We start from the raw sequence: 22,031 nt of genomic DNA on the forward strand, positions 1-22,031 counted from the left end.
ACACTGAAATAATACAAACAGCCTCAAACGTTATATCATATCAGTTTTAATTCAGGATCAATCGTTAGCCCCTAAACCCGACCTGACCCCGGAGCCCTAAGAACCCCTTACCTGCAATACCCTCGAGGATAAAAGTATTTCCTAAAGTCTTGATAAATGTGGCAAGAGGCTTTCACACCCAGTAAACGTCAGGGAATTGAATTTATTATTCTAGAACTTGGATATAAGTTTCAAGACTAGGAACACTACTCAGCGAATCCAGCATAATCAAATACAGGTATAAAGGTGTGTTCGTGTTTACCCTGTTGCTGCTCGCCTGCCACCACTACAGCAGGTGTTCGTCTAGTACTATTGTCAGCCTCCGCGACTCGACAATTGCGCCTGACGACCTGCGACACGACTCTCCGGGCCTGTCAAACACCCCACCAATATATTCCTTACAACTTCGTCATCTTCAGAGTTTGATCCTGTGTTGATTGTTGCAATAGATATTTGAATATCACATTTTTGCTCTCTCTCTCTCTCTCTCTCTCTCTCTCTCTCTCTCTCTCTGCCGTGTCTGTCTGTCTGTTATGTAATGTGGGACTTTGTTATGGCCATCACGACAACCTTCGATGTAGGACTGAGACTGAACCGGATATAGTGGTTTTATATCATGTATTGAGAGCTCTATATTCATTTGTTTGTTTAACAGTATTGAACCATAAAGCCAGTGGAGGCATATAATCAGTTCTCTAATGACACATTATTCTTCTTGATCTGTTCAGTGCTTCTCCAGACCCCTCCCTTCCTCCCCTCCTAGTACTAATGTTTCCCCACCTAATTTAACCTGGGACGAGAGCTATCAATATGGAACTATTAACGTGGAGCTATTAACGTGGAGCTATTAACGTGGAGCTATTAACATGGAGCTATTAACGTGGAACTATTAACGTGGAGCTATTAACGTGAAGCGATTAACGTGGAGCTATTAACGTGGAGCTATTAACGTGGAGCTATTAACATGGAGCTATTAACGTGGAACTATTAACGTGGAGCGATTAACATGGAGCTATTAACATAGAGGAGTTTGAAAGAAGGTCACAAAGGACTACAGTACCCTAATAATTACTAACTGACAGACTGACAGAACCTTTAAGAAGACGATCATCTACACGTGAACTTTACCGCTAACGATAAAATCAATATTATATGTGGTTGAACTTCTCTGGTTGTGAGAAGAACGACACTCATCCCTGTCAGGTCTCCCTTTACCCACACCAAATGTAGCTTTTACGTTCTAGTCACCAGAGAGAAGCTGTATTTAACTCCCGTGTCGGGTTAAAAAAACACATTTTCTCAACCTCACAGTGTTGATGACTTTATAAAAAACGATCTGTCTGTATGAATAGATATATAAACACGACCTGTTATCAATCTTATAGTATAAATGTATTTAATTATAAAAACGACCTGTTTTCGATCTTACAGTATAAATTAAAATATCAAAATGATCTTTGTAAAAATAACCCTTTATTGAGATAAATGTCTTGTACTTTTATTGGGGCAGTTAACATGAGATGTGAATTATATCGTGTATGTCTGGTGTGTGTGATAATGTTAAATGATGAATCAACACGTCACCACCACGTCATCATTACGTCACCATCACGTCACCATCACGTCACCATGTTATCATCACGTCACCATCACGTCACCATCACGTCACCATGTTATCATCACGTCACCATTGCTCTCATAATCTCCGAAAAATGATCGTACACAACTGTTGTTCACCTGTGTTGTGTATTGAGAAGAGAGAAAATGAACAATTGAACATGACAGCTGATGAGTACTGGCTAAAAAATATATATAAAGGTTTGTTCAATATATTGGGCGTTGTTGTCACCGTCATGATGGTGACGGGTTGGATCATGTCATAAATTATTTCCATTGTGTTGGCGTAAATAAAAGACTGTATGACAATAAATGGTGATTTTATTTATGAAACTTTACACACACTGTATTTGGCACATATTGACACACACACACACACACACTCATAATGTACACACTCACATAGATACATACATATACAGTACATAGATATACACACTCACAAACACACGCATACACTCACACACACACACACATACACACTCACACACACACATACACTCACAAACACACGCATACACTCACACACACACACACATGTTTGCACCTTTACAAAAACTACAAATCTAAGAAGAGACAATAACAGGTATACGTCATATTGATACACATCATAAGAGTATACAGTATACATATCATGCAAGTATACACCATACAGTATACGTGATAAGAATGCATTAATGTTTCAATCAATCATTTTGTCACCTGTAAGACCATAATAGTAAAGCCATTCACCTTTGTAAAACATTTCAGTATTTTTGTTTAGATTCAAATCTTTTGTTAGATGATCAATGTGTGGAACACCTGGCGACAGAGCCAACCAGGTGAACAAAATACCTTAATGAGGATTCTCGAGTCAGGTGTGTTGTTGTTGATTACATTAGACCTCATCTATGACACTCACAGCAGACTGGTGGGGTGAGAGTCAGGTGTGTGGTTGTTGATTACATTAGACCTCATCTATGACACTCACAGCAGACTGGTGGGGTGAGAGTCAGGTGTGTGGTTGTTGTATGTTCACTGAGTTATACTTGTATGGTGTATACCTTATATATGGTATACTTGTATGGTGTTTACCTCACTTGTATGGTGTACAACCTTGTCAACCAGTCACTAAATGAGTGCAGATAAAAATGTGGCCTCATAAAGCTGTTGTAATCTTGTCTTTTGCATTAAAAAACGTAATAACTGGAGGCGTGGTGAAGGGGTGGCTTATTAAGTGACACAAATACACTCATACAAACCTGCTGAATCAGTTGGAGACGGTTCAGCCTGTGATCTTCACTATTATTTTCAAACCGCATCTTTCTTACTTTCTTTGAGAATAACTAACAACTTGTCATTAGCTGCAATTTTCTTTACTTTGTCCATATAATCCTTTGATGTGACATCCCATAACTTCAGTAATTTCTTATATCCGAATAAATCGTAACAACACATCCTGAGTTTCACTTTTTGTTTGGGTAGGTAACACACTGTCGCTACCAGCAAGACCAGCAGTAGGCTATACTTGTGCACTCCATGGCGCCTGTACTGGTCCAATACTGACAATATTAACCTCACACGGTCAAAAATTATTTGAAAATTTAGAAATGTTTTTAAACTCATCAATCCAGATTCCATAAATATTTTATATTGTTAATATCATCAATACCAACCTCTCATAGTCAATTATATTGTCAACATTTAAATATTGTCAATAAATATTGAGCGTGTAAGACTTAGAGTTTAATACCAAATATTATATCGGCACCACAAACACTGAGTCGACACCCGCCTCATCGACCAACTCGTTCAGTGGCTGTGTTCACTAGGGAGTCGTAAAGAACAAGGTGCACACACACACACACACGTATCATGTCACAGCTCAGAACATGACAATCACTCATTGTAGTATATCACGTCATGACGTCACAAGTCAATATAAAGAGAAACAAGAGTAGTATGACAGGTCTGGGAGTTGCTACAGTATAAGTATGTCTTTTGGGCTCTTATCACCGCCATCATTTGCCACCTCGACTGTCTAAGTCTACCAATGTAAACAGAAACTTAGGCAACTGTGTTTGGTGTTACTTTCTGCATGTCAACAGCAATGGAACTCACTGAAGAACTTGGCAGATGTTCACATATTTCATGGCTAACTGTTTACATATTCTTATATACAACCAACCCTCACACACACACCTGCGACGAAACAAGTACACACAGGATCATACAGACACAAATACCCACATTAAAAACATTTATATAGTTTACAATGTAATGTCAGAGTGGCCCAGAAATTTGTTTCAAACTGTCTCAATTATTTGTTCATAACTAACAACAGTTTATTTGAAGAGAAATACGAAGAAGTAAAGTACATCTTTATAACTTCATATAAAAATGACGTGTCATAAGGCATTCTTGGCCAATGAACCAAGGCCCTGTTATTGACACCTACTATCCGGGTAACATTGTAACCCGGGCAAACATTAGTACCCAGTGTATGTGTTCGTGTGTAGGTTGTGACTGTGTATCAGACTGTCGTGTTAGTCTTACTCGCTACGTTTGTCTTATCTTTCCCAGAACCGAATAATTACTTCTGTGACATTCGACTTGACGTTTTCTATAGATGGTTGTAGGTGTAATGGGGAACCCAGTCTTTATAAACCCAAACCTAACCTAACCTAATCATTAAGCCTTGGGCCAATTATATTGTGAACCATGTGGGCCTAAAAACAATAATGGTTATATTAAACAACGTCGTGACCTGTTAGGACTGTGGGAAAGGGAGACAGGGTAGGATAGGGTACTTAGGAAGGGGAGTGGGAGGAAGAGGGGTGTTGGTGTAGGAAGAGGGAGGAAGAGGGGTGTAGGAAGAGGGAGGAAGAGGGGTGTTGGTGTAGGAAGAGGGAGGAAGAGGGGTGTAGGAAGAGGGAGGAAGAGGGGTGTTGGTGTAGGAAGAGGGAGGAGGAAGAGGGGGGTGTTGGTGTGGGAAGAGGGAGGAGGGGTGTAGGAAGAGGGGGAGGAAGGGGGGTGTTGGTGTAGGAGGGGGAGGGGGTGTAGGAAAGAAGAGGGAGAGGAAGAGGGTGTTGAAGTGTAGGAAGAGGAAGAGGGGTGTTGGTGTAGGAAGGAAGAGGGAGGAAAGAGGTGTTGTAGGTGTAGGAAGTGTTGGTGTGGAAGAGGGAGGAAAAGAGGTGTTGGTGTAGAAAAGAGGGAGGAAGAGGGGTGTTGGTGTAGGAAGAGGGAGGAAGAGGGGTCAGAGGGAGGGTCAGTGAAGAGTAGTGAAGCCTGAACTGCAGCTTTGGTGTTCTGAACCAAGTTTTTAGAGGCATTAAACCATCTGTCTACCTTTACTGGGGAGTTTCACACACACACACACACACACACACACACACACACACACACACACACACACACACACACACACACCTCACACACACACTCACACACACACACACACACACACTGTCACACACACACACACACACACACACACACACACTCTCCCACACTCACACACACTCACACACACACACACACACACACTCACTCACACACTCACACCTCACACACACACACACACACACACACACACACACACACACACACACACACACACACACACACACACACACACACACACACACACACACACACACACACACACACACACACACACACACACACACTCACACACACACACACACACACACACACACACACACACACACCACACACACACACACACACAGAAAAAGCCGATTAACAGGGTTTGATAAAAAATCGACAGGTATATTGGGTGATGGTAAAAAAAAAATTAAAAAAAGAGAAAATAGGATTCAAAAAATAAAAGAAGAAATGGATATAAAAATACGTAAAAGTAAAAGGGATAAAAGAGAGAGAGGTTAATAAGGAATTAGAAAGGCCATGAAAGGATTAAGGTTATTGGTTACATAGTTATTTGTCTTATGGGGCTTATTAGGGCTGTGAGTGAGGTCTCTCAGGGCTCCGAACCACGTAACTTTCACACCTCAGAGACAAGGAAGTGCAGTGTACCCCTAGACACGCAAAGGGAGTCAGGTATCTCATCACCGGTGCTGCCATCATGAGTTCGGAAGGTCGAAGATTCGCTCTTTTCCTACAGTAGGGTTTAGATGTTCAAAGATTCGTTCTTACTTGTCATGAATCTTTAGTCGAGACGTTTCGAGATTACGGAAAGTTCCAGTGAATCAGGTATTGGCGATTTGATGGGAGCTCATGTAAGTCCAGGTGTATTGTATATATTATATTCTAATTATATTATTTAAACTATATTGTAGTAATATGACATGTAAAGTATATTTATTTAGTTCACTTATTCTAATTAGCTAGTTTCTGCATACCAGCCATTGGACTAGTTACTGTTGTTCCGGTAAACCAGGCTCCACGAAAACTGCCCATTACCATCTTGGAAAATCAATGACGTGAACTCTTCTTGAATATTTATTTTCTTTACTTATGTGGCTGACCTGTACTGTACTGTACTGTATTAAACTCAACAGTTAAGTTATTCTTGTTATTATTGTTAGGTATAATGTTTAGGATGTTTGATAGGAATTTAAATTAAGTTACCAATCTGTAGTGTCTTGTGATGCTCGTGCGGGAGTTTTCCTTGTACGTATATTGGTTTGTTTTCGGTGTATTTTTCACTCTGGGTTTTTTTCCGTCACAATTAAACAACAGTTGACTTATTGAAGCCTGTCGAGAGCACTTTGTAATAATAAGTGCATTAAAGTAATTTTATTGCGGATCAGTATTCTCCCAACCAGACTTAAATCTGTACAACAGAGGGAGTACATCTTAATTTGCACTCCGCCGAGAGATAGCATCAAACACAGGTTGGATGGATATATGAGCGATAAGGGTTGGGTGTAAATGGGACTGCCCAGTATGGGCCAATAGGCCTGCTGCAGTTGCCCCCATTCTTATGTTCTTATTTTTTAGGATGAATGTTTCAAAGGTTCATTGTTCCCTCAGGCTCCGGGTGTTTACAGGCTCCGGGTGTTTACAGGCTCCGGGTGTTTACAGGCTCCGGGTGTTTACAGGCTCAGGTGTTTAGGCTCAGGTGTTTGAGCTCCGACAGGTGTTTACAGGCTTGAGTGTTTACAGGCTCCAGGTGTTTGGGCTCCGGAGTGTTCCCAGGCTGAGTGTTCTGAGCTCCAGGTGTTCCCCAGGCTCAAAGGTGTTTACAGGCTCCAAGGTGTTTACAGGCTCCAGAGTAATTTCACAGGCTCCAGGTATTTCACAGGCTCCAGGGACTTACAGGCTCAGGTGTTCTGAGCTCAGGTGCTCACAGGCTCCAGGAGTGCTCCCACAGAGCTCCAGGTTGTTCTGAGCTCCAGGTGTTCACAGGCTCCAGAGTGTTCACAGGCTCCAGGTGTTCTGAGCTCCAGGTGTTCTGAGCTCCAGGTGTTCTGAGCTCCGGGTGCTCACAGGCTCCGGGTACTCACAGGCTGCGGGTGTTCACAGGCTCCGGGTGTTCACAGGCTTGGTTTACTCGTAATCTTGGGTACACAAGAGAACACAATTAGTTACAGTAATCGTCTGCATGGTCGACTGGACATTATTTCGGCGGGCATTTTTGTGTTAGTCAGACAGCTTCTCAACTCTCTGGTCCAAACACGAACCTTCTTGTGAATCCGGTCTCAGGCTCGGTACAGTATTGCTGTGCTTCCGTCCTGCCAGTGTTTGAGGGCAGTTTTATGTGTGATGGACGAGAAGTTCTTTGTTAGTTTAGGGGGTTTAGATTTGTCTGTTTGTGTCTTTACTTTTATGTGTAACGAGAATATTGTTGGTTTCCTTTGGATGCTCATGTTTTATGTATGTATGTATGTATGTATGTATGTATGTATGTATGTATGTATGTATACAGTCTAACTTAACTTCTTAAGATCCATTCATTTTTATTCTGACATGCACCTGAATTTATAACAATATCCACAAACATTATTTTTGTTAAAGCTTCATCATACCTTATACGGGCCAGTGGCGGGGGCAGCCGTCTCGCCCTCCTCACCTCCTGGACAGACATCTCAACATCATTTACATTGAACTATCTAGAATTTTATTAAAATCTCTCTGGTACTGTCTACACACACGTCACTAACTTAGCTCCCCCGTCGTTTATATACAAAATAAGACACATATAGAGTAAATAGACAACTCCACGTCCATACAAGAAACTAGACGACTTTTCCAAGTGACTATAATGTATCGTACGAAAAACTCGAGAAAAAAAATACATATTTTCAGTGTCTAACGAAAAATGAAGTATTTATAGATTCCTTCTGGTTCTTAAAAAACAAAAAATTGCGTAACTCATCAGCTAAAAAAAAACCCATTCCAGGAGTCTTCAAAAAATCTTAAAATTTACTTTTTTTTGTAATGCTTCTAAAAACATCAAAACATACACTTCAGTAGTCTCTATTGTATCACTAGTTTCTTCATCTTTGCTTCGGTCTCTGTGTAACGTAACCTGCACTGTAGAGAACTGTTGTGACAAACACACAGACAGGACTGAAGCTGCCCCGACCACAGAAACACCATTGTTGCCTGGAACTGGTCTTAGATTGAGAAAGCCTATCACTGAGTGGAGTTGGTCTAGCAGCAGAAAGACCATCGATGCGTGGAGCTGGTCTCACCACTTCCCCAGCAGCAGGACCCAGGTGAGGAGACCCAGGAGCGGTAAAGGCACCAGAGACGGCGAACTGGCAAACACTATGTCGTCCTCCTCTACTATCCCGCTGCTGTGACCCTCGATGTGCATGGCTGCTGGCTGGCCTACGGGAACCGAGAACAATCCGATGATTAGGACAATGATAACAATAGCATGGACAACAATGGTGATACTAACTCTTTGACGACGATGGTTTAACCCCTTAGACTAATATAACGGGATAGTGAGCTGGGGTGACCTAGTACCTCTTAAACACGTGTACAGGTTGGCCTTACCTGAGATATGCACGCTGATCCTGGCTGGTGTTGCCAGGTGGGGTTCACAGCGGTAACTCCCGGCGTGGCTGTACGTGACGTTGGTGATGGTAAGTGTGCTGCGGTAGCGGTGTTTCTCGACCCTGACGGGTTTGTTCTGGTAGAAATTCTGTACTTGGCTGCCATTGTGGTACCAGAAGATGTAGAGGGGTGGCTCCGTGGCCTCCTCAACGTTGCACCTGAGGCGGAGAGTTTGCCCCTTGTGGAAATGAAGCTCTGGATAACCCTCGATCACCGCTTGAGCCTCTGTGTGTGTGTGATAAAAGATGCCTTAATTGAACTGAATAATATATGATATTTATAAGGGTTTAATTATGTCTATTAACGAAAGGGTTAAAGATCTCAATGATTTTAGAAGTTGCCAAACACGGAACACTATGTTGATTCTTATAGAGGGATATAAAGAAAAACAAAGAATACTAAACTCTAAATTGTTTCCGGGAAATATTTATAGTTTTCGAGTTATTTTGATCGTTTTATTTCCCTGAAATTTAGTAAAAATTACCTGGGAAATCCATTATATACTTATTACCCAACCAATCAGTGGAAGTTTAGATGTCATGTGACGCGTGTAAGCCAATCACCGGAAGACCTGTGAGCATGTTTAAGCTCCGAAATTTGAAACGGTTAGTTGCAAAATGGTGACCGTTTGTGAAAGTTACGCCTTGGTCAATTGTCTTATACCTCAGCGAGGTTTTGAGAACCAGGCCATAGTTGTTGACATCTTCAGTGGTCATTGTGTTCTCCCTTCTTCATCAAGTGTCCAAGGAGTAATTCAGCCTGACAGTATCGTGAAGATCGGCATACGTGACATACTTGGAGGGGGTGGTCATACCCCCATAAATAATAATTTCCGCCGGATTGAAGTCAAGTCCGTATGTAACAAGATGAAATACACTAGTAATTTTCGTGTGTGGCAACTTATAAATATTTACCTCTACATTCTTCTGTTTCTTTCAAATCCATTCTATCTCCTCTTGCTCAGTCTCTTTCTCTCCTCATTCTTGCTTAACCTAACCTAACCTAACCTAACCTAACCTAACCTAGCTGCTTCCTCTCCAGGTGTGATAGCCGTAACCTCGTGAAATTCAACGTTTCTAAGACTCACTTTCTACCTCCTGTAGTTCAATTTCCATTACTTATTGCAATTTACTCAAAACTCTTATGGTTAAATAATCCAGCCAATGGGCCACACCTGAGATTGTAGCCCTTGATAACACTAAGGTTGGCCACACCTGAGATTGTAGCCCTTGATAACACTAAGGTTGGGCCACACCTGAGATTGTAGCCATTGATAACACTAAGGTTGGGCCACACCTGAGATTGTAGCCCTTGATAACACTAAGGTTGGGCCACACCTGAGATTGTAGCCCTTGATAACACTAAGGTTGGGCCACACCTGAGATTGTAGCCCTTGATAACACTAAGGTTGGGCCACACCTGATATTGTAGCCCTTGATAACACTAAGGTTGGGTAGTTGAGAAACTTTCCTTTCCTCTCTAATGCTAAACTTCATAAATCTTCACCGTCTTAGCGTCCTGCCATAACTTGTCGTACTAATAACCTAATCTTCTACCTTCTACAAAACACTTGGAGTATTGGATGTTGTGTTGTGTTTAATGAGTGTTGATGACCCTGTAAGTGTTCTCCAGGGAATGATTCATCTTCCTTTACCCGCGTTTCTCTATCTCTCTCTCCTCATCTTCCTCTATCTCATCTTGTCTCGCTTATTTCCTTTTTCTTCACCTGTCTCATTCTCTTTTCCCCTCTCTTCTTCTTCTCCGTCAGCTCTCTTCCTTACTACCTCTCTCTCTATCTCTCTTTCGTCGTTACAGCTACCTGTCTGTGTCTCACCTCACTCACTCTCCTCGTATCTTATTCTCTATTCCCATATGTCTCATCCTCTCTCCCTGTCTCTCGTTTTCTCTCACTCACTCACTCTCCTCGTATCTTATTCTCTACTTCCCATATTCTCTTATCCTTCTCTCGCCCCTCCTTAGGTTCTCTGTCCCCACCACACTTACCTACGACCTTGAGAGTGAAGAAAAGTGAGGTTGGGGGGTGAGTGGTGAGCTGACACTCGTACAGCCCAGCGTCCGATAGTCGCACGTTCCTCAGCGATAACTCCCACAACTGCATGACACAACACGTATGATAATTATTAACCCTAACATTATTGTGATTATTCTTACAACCAATATATGTCTGGCAGTTACAGTACAACCCATGCTAACAATAATACCACAACCACAGGAGCCAGTAACACACCACAGGAGCCAGTAACACACCACAGGAGCCAGTAACACACCACAGGAGCCAGTAACACACCACAGGAGCCAGTAACACACCACAGGAGCCAGTAACACACCACAGGAGCCAGTAACACACCACAGGAGCCAGTAACACACCACAGGAGCCAGTAACACACCACAGGGAGCCAGTAACACACCACAGAGCCAGTAACACACCACAGGAGCCAGTAACACAACCATTAGGAGCCAGTAACACACCACAGGAGCCAGTAACACACCACAGAGCCAGTAACACACCACAGGAGCCAGTAACACAAATCCACTGGAGCCAGTAACACACCACAGGAGCCAGTAACACACCACAGGTAAGAAGTAACACACCACAGGAGCCAGTAACACACCACAGGGAGCCAGTACACCACAGGAGCCAGTAACACACCACAGGAGCCAGTAACACACCACAGGAGCTAGTAACACACCACAGGAGCCAGTAACACACCACAGGAGCCAGTAACATCCCAGGAAGTCAGCAGTAACACACCACAGGGAGCCAGTAACACACCACAGGAGCCAGTAACATCCCAGGAAGCAGTAACACACCACAGGGAGCCAGTAACACACCACAGGAGCCAGTAACATCCCAGGAAGCAGTAACACACCACAGGGAGCCAGTAACACACCACAGGTAAGAAGTAACACACCACAGGTAACAAGTAACACAACCACAGGAGCCAGTAACACACCACAGGGACCCAGTAACACACCACAGGGGACCCTCACAGGACCCCAGTAACATTAATTACAGAGACAGTAACATCCCAAGAAGCAGTAACTCACCACAGGGAGCCAGTAACACACCACAGGTAAGAAGTAACACACCACAGGTAACAAGTAACACAAATACTGGACTGAAGGTGAAAACAATATGACACAATTTGCATAGTTATTGAGAGTTGAGTGTGTGAGTTATATCTCCCTTTTATAAATATTCCTCAGTTTAGTGGATTTTAATTGACACTGTCTACCTGTTCATCTATCTATCTATCTATCTAGTCTGTCTCATATATCTTTATCTATTCGTTCGTCTGTCTGCTCTGCCTGCCTGCTCCGTCTGTCTGTCTGCCTGTCTGTGCTCCGCCTTTGCCTGTCTGTCTGTCTGTCTGTTCGTCTGTCTGTCTGTCTGTCTGTCTGTCGTCTGCCTGTCTGTCTGTCTCTGTCTGCCTGTCTGTCTGTCTGTCTGTCTGTGTCTCTGCTGTCTGTCTGTCTGTCTCTGCCTGTCTGTCTGTCTCGTCTGTCTGTCTGTCTGTCTGTCTGTGTCTCTGTCTGTCTGTCTGTCTGTCTGTTCGTCTGTCTGTCTGTCTGTCTGTCTGTCTGTCTGTCTTTGTCTGTCGTTCGTCTGTCTGTCGTCTGCCTGTCTGTCTGTCTGTCTCTCTGCCTGTCTGTCTGTCTGTCTGTCTGTCTGTCTGTCTGTCTGTCTGTCTGTCTGTCTGTCTGTCTGTCTGTCTGTCTCTTTGTGTCTGCCTGTGCCTGTCTGTCTGTCTGTCTAATCAGTTGTTAATGGGTGTAATCCTTTGTAATAAAAGATAATAACACATAATTAATGTAATCAATAACTAACACCTGACAGTTTAAGTATTGTCTCTAATTACACATCACTTAATAGTATGTAATTAGCGTTTGTTATTGAGAGGTGAAAAATAAGTTACCATAATATTCTTATCGGTAGAAAATATTGTTACATGTGTGTGTGTGTGTGTGTATGTGTGAGTGTACGTGTGTGTGTGTGTGTGTGTGTGTGTGTGTGTGTGTGTGTGTGTGTGTGTGTGTGTGCGTGTGTGTGTGTGTGTGTGTGTGTGTGTGTGTGTGTGTGTGTGTGTGTGTGTGTGTGTGTGTGTGTGTGTGTGTGTGTGTGTGTGTGTGCGCGTGTGTGTGTGTGTGTGTGTGTGTGTGTGTGTGTGTGTGCGTGTATGTAGTAATAACTTCAATAGGCTCACTTGTTTCACTTCACCCCGAGGTTCTGTAAGGTTGCTAAACTCACAACTGAATCGTTTAAATAAAAATGGTATTTGAATTTCTATTAGAGAATTGACAATTATGTGAACAATTTGATAACTGATTTGCTTAATAACTTATTTAATGAAGCGATCAACGTCACTCTATCAATTTACAGTTGACAATTTTCACAATAAGTCATAAATATAACGAAAATACTTTACCTTCCAATTAATTTATATATCAAAAGAAATAGATTATTTAACGAGTTACTGCTGCTGCTGCTGCTGCTACTACTACTACTGCTACTGCTGCTGCTGCTGCTGCTGCTGCTGCTGCTACTACTACTACTGTTACTGCTGCTGCTGCTGCTGCTACTACTACTACTACTGCTACTGCTGCTGCTGCTGCTGCTGCTGCTACTACTACTACTGTTACTGCTGCTGCTGCTGCTACTACTACTACTGTTACTGCTGCTGCTACTGCTGCTGCGGCATTCCGTGACTGTTGCCTTATAGTCAATATCTGCGACGGTTGTTTGCTTTGGGGCCGAAGATTCGTTCCCCTGAGGCAAAGCAAACCAGACCTAAGCAGAGAGAAAGACAGTCGACATCTCAACCAGGCCGTAACGTGGCTTCTAGGCTGTTGCTTCTGTTCAGACAACATCTCCGCCAGTCTTGCATGGAAGCATCTTGCACTTGGTCCCATCCCAGCAGAGGTTGTGAACACCAGAGGAGTGAAGCTGCCTTGATCCACATTCTGAATTCTCTGGGTAAACGTCCTAATCTTGTCGTTCTCGTTCCTCTTATATGCAGCCTCAAGAGACAAGTTATGGTGATATGCGACCATGGGATCAAATATCTTGACATTAAAGAGAGCTCGCTGTCCCCGCGTCCAGAATCCTCGAGCGATGACGTCTATACTGGCTTCGTTAGATGTGTTGGAAGTCCCGTGATGGAGGTTCTTACCGTCCAATGGAAGGAGGGTCGGTTCCATCGTAGCGTCGTGGCAGATTTCCTTCAGTAAATTTGTTGTGAGATCCCTTACTTTGTCATGCCTCATGCATACAAACCCCCATTCTTGCACACCATGGCGTGGTCAATGTCGTAGGGTGAACCGCACACGCACTGGGAGGGTAAACCTTCTACTGGCCAACCGTACCTTAGAGTAATGGTACCTGTGAATTCTTGTTTATTAAGGCTGAAACCTTTTGCCCTTATTGGTAACGTTGTTAGCCAGTTCGAAGCGCCCACATCCTGCGCTATAGCTACTTTTTTCAAGTTTTGTGGCAATTGCAGCCTCAGTTGTTGATGTTTATCACTTTGGATGTGATGTTGTTTTGTCGTAATGGACCGTCGAATATTGTTTTATTTATTGGTATCCATCTCACTTGTTGCTCAGTGAGGGTTGCCGTGAGCTTGACTGAGTTCTGATGTTCGGTGGCAGCAAGCTCCTCTAGATTGGTCATTCCTATACCTCCCAGTCTTGGTGGTAGTGCAAGGATTGACCTTTCTGCTGGGGTTAAGTGAAAGTGTTTCAAGAATTTGGGAGTAAAAATGACGCTGATGGCTTCTTCCAGAGGGTGGAGGAGGGGTCCGACATCAGGAATAGTGCGCATCAGGTAATTCCAGCGATGCTTGGCTCCATGGGTGAATTCCGCAAATGCCGCATGTAGCTCCGTTTTAGCAATATCCGACAGAGCTTGGATTTCCTCCACCCTCTCATTTACCTTTCTCGTTACGTACTCGGTCTTGAAGTCTTCGTGCTGATTACAGCACCTAGATGTCTTTGGCTGTCCTTTGTTATTTTGACATCACTTTCTCCGAACACCTCTATAGCCCGTTCATAGTGTTCTGACTTCACAATGAGGAAGGACTTGCTGGCATTTGGGTGGTACCAGATGTGTGGACCATGTGATATTACCAGGTCCCACCACTTTTTGATGTCCTCCACTTTTCCTGCTCCTGTAAGGTCAACAGCATATGCCACTTGCTTGACCTCGGTTGTTTCAATTTTATTGTGTGTTGGAGCACTGATAGGCCTAGTGTGTACATTGCCATGGCGACAGGGTCCCCCTGAGTTGTTCCCTCAGTTGACTGTATGGTGGTATCTCCTCTTAGGGACATGAAGCTTATTAAATAGAGGTCTTGATGGGTTCTTGTAGGTGTTTTCTACATACATTGCAAAGCTTGGACACTTGATGTTGTGCAGTGTAGCCTTATGGTTGATTATGTTGAATGTTTTTGAAGCGTCAACCAGGAGTACTGCCTCACAATCACGCTGCTCCTATATCTTTCTCATGGCGTGAATGGCAGCTTCCCCTCCAGCCTGGTGGCCAGCACATACTTGCAGGTTCCCTGCAGCTGCCCTGACGTCATCATTAACCACCTCCATTATGCATTTTCCAATGATCCGTCTCGGCACTTCCCCCACCCCTATAGGCCTACATCCTGGATTTTTATCTCGGAGATGAGGCGGCAGGCTGTCAGAGCATGTAGGACTATAGGTGATGGCAGCACGAGGTTGCTAGCATTCTTGCAAGGGTGCCGGTGCCATTGCAGAGATCACTTTCTGCGTCACCAAACTTGTAAGTGCTGAGGAGGACTCTTCAACCGTCTGCATCCAGGCCTGAAGGGCCAGCCCCTCCCTGTGTCTTCAGTGCTTTTTCCACATCATCCCTCCTGTTATCTTCTTGAACATGACAGCATTTGGGGTTATAGGCACCCTGGAACCTGATGCCTCCCTCTTCACTTGCAGGGGAATGTTTTTCCTTCAGTTGTTGTAATGTCTCTCTGTTTATTGGCAGAACTCCACCGGTGGATTCCTCTGTGAGAGATCTTACCTCAAGGACACTTTTCCCACGCATCTTGTTACCAAACTTTCTGGCAACATCCTCTGTGTTTTGCTTTCCTTCTCCAATCCTGCAGTGTTCTTGCCTCCCCCCTCCTCCTCCTCCTCCTCCTACTACTACTACTACTACTACTACTACTACTACTACTACTACTACTACTACTACTACTCCTACTACTACTACTAAGTGGCCTTCACCCTCCCCCAATAGTCACACCTTTGCCGCCATTTTATTACCTTAATATTAAATATCCTAATACATAAGTAGCTATCCTATCCAATCCTACTACTACTACTACTGCTACTACTACTACTACTAATAATAATAATAATAATAATAATAATAATAATAATAATAATAATAATAATAATAATAATAATACAGGTAATATTAGTGTCAGCCTCACACATACACAAAACAATAAGGTTGGTGGTCACACTTAATACAGTACCTTCTGGGCCTCGATGTGGGCCACTGACATACGCTTATCGGAGGCATACATGTGTCCGCCTGCCGTCAACAGGTAATCCTCGTCTCTCTTAAGCCACGTCACCTGTGGGCGGGAAGAACACCTGGGTTATTACACCTGTGGGAGGGAAGAACACCTGGTTTATTACACCTGCGGGAGGGAAGAACAACTGGTTTATTACACCTGTGGGAGGGAAGAACACCTGGTTTATTACACCTGTGGGAGAAGAACTCCTGCACCTGTCTAACTAGAGAACCTCTGATTTTGCTTAGTAGACAGAGGGAGAATAGTGATCATATGCAAGGAGGGAGGGAGGAGGAGGAAGAGATGAGAGGGAGGAAGGGGAAGGAGAATAAGGAAGAGAGGGAGGGAGGTAGGAGGGGAAGGTGTACATGGGAACTGTCTGCCTGCACTGTCAAGATGCAATAAACACTATATACACCTTATAACCTGTGTTGTATATATGCTGAACTATACACCTGCGTTGGGCTGAACTATACACCTGCGTTGGGCTGAACTATACACCTGCGTTGGGCTGAACTATACACCTGCGTTGGGCTGAACTATACACCTGCGTTGGGCTGAACTATACACCTGCGTTGGGCTGAACTACACCTGCGTTGGGCTGAACTATACACCTGCGTTGGGCTGAACTATACACCTGCGTTGGGCTGAACTATACACCTGCGTTGGGCTGAACTATACACCTGCGTTGGGCTGAACTATACACCTGCGTTGGGCTGAACTATACACCTGCGTTGGGCTGAACTATACACCTGCGTTGGGCTGAACTATACACCTGCGTTGGGCTGAACTATACACCTGCGTTGGGCTGAACTATACACCTGCGTTGGGCTGAACTATACACCTGCGTTGTCTATATAAATTAAAAGCCAAATGTAGATTTGTATGATGGTCTTACGGAATGATCCTGTTCCTATTAGGGCCATGTAGGAGCCTTAGGGGTGAGTCAGGGCCATGCAAGGTGAGTCAGGCCATGGGTGGGTCAGGGCCATGGCCTTAAGGTGAGCGACCATGTAGGAGCATTAGGTGAGTCAGGACCACGTAGGAGCCTTGAGGGTGAGTCAGGGGCATGTGGGAGCCCTAGGGGTGAGTCAGGGCCATGTAGGAGCCTTAAGGGTGAGGCAGGTCTTGTAGGAGCCCTAGGGTGAGTCAGGTCCATGTAGGAGCCTTAGGGTAGTCAGGGCCATGTAGGCCTTACGGTGAGTCAGGTCCATGTGAAGGGTGAGGCAGGTCCATGTAGGAGCCTTAAGGGTGAGCAGGTCCATGAGGGTTAGGGGTGAGTCGGGACCAAGCGGTACAAAAAGATTGCATGTCGACCGATCTTCCTCCTCCATAGTGTTCTTGGCTACAAAGTTTTGATTGAATTTCAACACGGATGGCTGGACCAATCAATACAGCCGTAATCTTTGTTGTGTGTGTGTGTGTGTGTGTGTGTGTGTGTGTGTGTGTGTGTGACTCGGGTTCATTTAATGTAGGTATAGTTTTGGTTTCATTTTGTTCCACATGAATTCAGTCATATAAAGTTTAGAATATTGTTAATCTTTTTGTATTCTATTATTACATAAATCTGGGCCTTTTGGGGTTTGGATTATCTCATAAATTGGACTTATATATATATATATATATATATATATATATATATATATATATATATATATATATATATATATGTGTGTGTGTGTGTGTGTGTGTGTGTGTGTGTGTTGTTTATTTCACACGTATCTGGTTACGCCTAACTTGCTTCATCAATTATTATCGTATTTCTATGTTAATTCCTTCACATGTCTCAGGTCCTACGTCGTTTTCTCGGTGTTTACATCTCGGGTTCATCTTTTTCTCACACTGATCCGGTGATACAAATTTAGTATCTTTTTTTTTTCACAGGAATCTGGCGACTCACGATTTTGTATTTTTAAATTGTTGGTGTTGTTTGTGGCGTGATGGTACTGGTGGCCGGGAGCGACGCCCCCGGCAATGTGTTGACTAAAATGATGAAGTCAGCTGTCATTTACCCGCGTAAAATTGTCTGACTGAATCGTTTTACAGAAATACATATAGTGGGTAGGGGATGGGGGGTCTGACTACAGGGAGAAGAATGTACAGTGTATATAATGAGAAATAAAATATGTCGAATATTATTATAATGTCTCCCGTCTTATACTTGACTGGCTTAATCATTAATGAGGTTATTAATCTATATATTCTGAATACCTCAGGTGAACTCTCTCTCTGTCGTTCTCAATTCGCTCTCTCACTCACTCACTCACTCACTCACTCACTCACTTTCTCTCCATCTCATCCACTTTTCACTCTCTCTCTCTCTCTCTCTCTCTCTCTCTCTCTCTCTAGTGTTCCTCATGAACTCGTTACAGTCATGTGTCTCAGTATACCTAGAGACACATATTGGTACACGAACAATCTTAGACAAAGTTGGTCGTTTCGAACACCAGCCTCAGTAATTTCGTAAATATATCCAAAGCTACTGAAATATACTACCCTAGCCTACCCTAACCTAACCTACCCTAGCCTACCTACACTATCCTACCTAGCCTAACCCAAGCCTGCCTAGCCTACCTAACCTACCTATCCTGCCTAGCCTACCTAACCTAACGTAACCTACCTAACATAACCTAACCTACCTAGCCTACCCCAACCTACCTAGCCTACCTAACCTAACGCCAACCTGCCTAACATAACCTCAGCCTGCCTAGCCTACCCCCAACCTACCTAGCCTACCCCTAACCTAACCTAACCTATCCTACCGTAGCCTACCCCTAACCTACGTAACCTACCCTAACATAACCTAACCTACCCTAGCCTACCCCAACCTACCTAGCCTGCCCCCTAACCTAACCTATCCCTACCTAGCCTACCTAACCTAACGTAACCTACCCTAACATAACCTAACCTACCCTAGCCTACCCCAACCTGCCTAGCCTACCCTAACCTAACGTAACTTAATTAACTTAATCCTGACCTAACCTAACTAATCTAGCCTAAACTAATCTAGCTCATCCCATCTAAGTAAGGTAAGGTAACCTAACCTAACCTAACCATCATTCTCAAAGGGTTAAATTATCGTCATCAAAGGGTTAAACAAACATTTTCAAAGGGTTAAATCATCGTCATCAAAGAGTTAAATCATAGCCTCCATAGAGTTAATGAGCCTCAATTCTAATGGGACTCAAACCTACTGGAATACACTTCACATGTGCCGGAGTCTTCATATGTTCCAGAGCCGAGAGGCCTAAGTATTAATAGTCCCCAGTCATAATGGACTCCAGATCTTATGATTAGGTGAAGTTAAGGTAAAGTCTACTAGGATATGTCCCACTGTCCTACAACTTATTGCTCAAGGTGTGTCTCTGAAGAGGTGTAATATCCACTACGTTAATAACATATAACTAAGACAAGATCTATCCTCACTATTGTCGTATATAGTTAAAGGTCAGACGGGGGGAGGGAGGGAGAAGTCTGGTAAAAATGGATACAAAGTCAATATTTTGGTGTGGCTCAATTCTCGTGTAAACACTGGCCCAACTCGCCAGTTAGCAATATATAAATGATACAATATGTTGCTTTCGAGTTCTCTTAAAAAACTAAATAGAATAAAAAAAAATTAGCATACATATATTAACTAATTTTGAAAGAATTATGAGGTATTGTTTGGTTAGGTTAGGTTAGGTTAGGGTATTTTACGAGTAGTTAAGAGGCAAAATAGCGTACTGTGATAAAAACCAGTACACAACACACACTGTACACAACACACACTGTACACAACATACACTGTACACAACATACACTGTCACCTACCTGTACACAACATACACTGTACAAACACACTGTACACAACACACACTGTACACAACACACACTGTACACAACACACACACTGTACACAACACACACTGTACACAACACACACTGTACACAACACACTGTACCTACCACACTGTACACAACACCACTGTACTAACACATACTAACACACACACTGTACACAACACATTGTACACAACACACTGTACACAACACACACTGTACACAACACACACTGTACCCAACACACACTGTACACAACACACACACTGTACACAACACACACTGTACACAACACACACTGTACACAACACACACTGTACACAACACACACTGTACACAACACACACACTGTACACAACACACACTGTACACAACACACACTGTACACCACACACACACTGTACACAACACACACTGTACACAACACACACTGTACACAACACCACTGTACACAACACACACACACTGTACACAACACACACTGTACACAACACACACTGTACACAACACACACACTGTACACAACACACACACTGTACTACATACACACATGCACAACACACACTGTACCTTACACACTGTACCTGCACACACACTGTACAACACACACTGTACACAAACACACACACTGTACACAACACACATTGTACACAACACACACACTACACACAACATACACTGTACACAACACACACACTGTACACAACACACACACACTACACAACTACACTGTACACAACACACACTGTACACAACACACACTGTACCTGCACACTGACAACACACACTGTACACAACACACACTATTACCCCACACTGTACACAACATACACTGTACCCAACACACACTGTACACAACACACACTGTACACAACACACACACTGTACACAACACACACTGTCACAACACACACACTGTACACAACACACACTGTGCCTAACACACACTGTACACAACACACACACACTGTACACAACACACACTGTGCACAACACACACTGTACACAACACACACACTGTACACAACACACACACACTGTACACAACACACACTGTACACAACACACACTGTACACAACACACACTGTACACAACACACACTGTACACAACACACACTGTACTAACACACACTGTACACAACACACACTGTACACAACACACACTGTACACAACACACACACTGTACACAACACACACTGTACACAACACACACTGTACACAACACACACTGTACACAACACACACTGTACACAACAACACTGTACTCACACACTGTCACAACACACTGTACACAACACACACTGTACACAACACACTGTACACAACACACACTGTACACAACAACACACACTGTACACAACACACACTGTCACACAACACACACACTGTACACAACACACACTGTACACAACATACACTGTACACTTACACACTGTGCACAACACACACACTGTACACAACACACACACTGTGCATAACACACACTGTCACAACACACACTGTACACAACACACACACACTGTACACACAACACACACACTGTACACAACACACACACTGTACACAACACACACACACTGTACACACACACACTGTACACAACACACACACTGTACACAACACACACACTGTACACAACACACACACACTGTACACAACACACACACTGTACAACCCCACACACTGTACACAACACACACTGTACTAACACACACTGTACACAACACACTGTACACAACACACACTGTACACAACACACACTGTACACAACACACACTGTACACAACACACACTGTACACCACACACACTGTACACCACACACACACCTGTACACCACACACACACTGTACACAACATACACTGTACAACACACACTGTACACAACACACACTGTACACAACACACACTGTACCACACACCACACACACACACTGTACACAACACACACACTGT

The 22,031-nt window shown here is 43.5% G+C and overlaps 1 protein-coding gene across 1 annotated transcript in view; it reads right to left on the reverse strand.

Annotated features, from left to right (window-relative positions):
- Nucleotides 1–7,119: 7,119 nt before the first annotated feature.
- The window catches only part of LOC121878884 (carcinoembryonic antigen-related cell adhesion molecule 1-like), a 51,395-nt gene continuing 36,483 nt past the window's right edge, over nucleotides 7,120–22,031 (reverse strand). The window contains exons 2-5 of the mRNA XM_042385313.1: nucleotides 16,212–16,313; nucleotides 10,690–10,798; nucleotides 8,626–8,910; nucleotides 7,120–8,454 (exon numbers count right to left, since the gene is read on the reverse strand). Coding sequence (XP_042241247.1) covers nucleotides 8,312–8,454; nucleotides 8,626–8,910; nucleotides 10,690–10,798; nucleotides 16,212–16,313 — 639 coding nt within the window. The 3' untranslated portion in view covers nucleotides 7,120–8,311. The remainder of the gene's footprint in view (nucleotides 8,455–8,625; nucleotides 8,911–10,689; nucleotides 10,799–16,211; nucleotides 16,314–22,031) is intronic.

This window comes from Homarus americanus, unplaced genomic scaffold (assembly GCF_018991925.1).
Source record: "Homarus americanus isolate GMGI-L3 unplaced genomic scaffold, GMGI_Hamer_2.0 scaffold24057, whole genome shotgun sequence".
NCBI classification, from domain to species: domain Eukaryota; kingdom Metazoa; phylum Arthropoda; class Malacostraca; order Decapoda; family Nephropidae; genus Homarus; species Homarus americanus.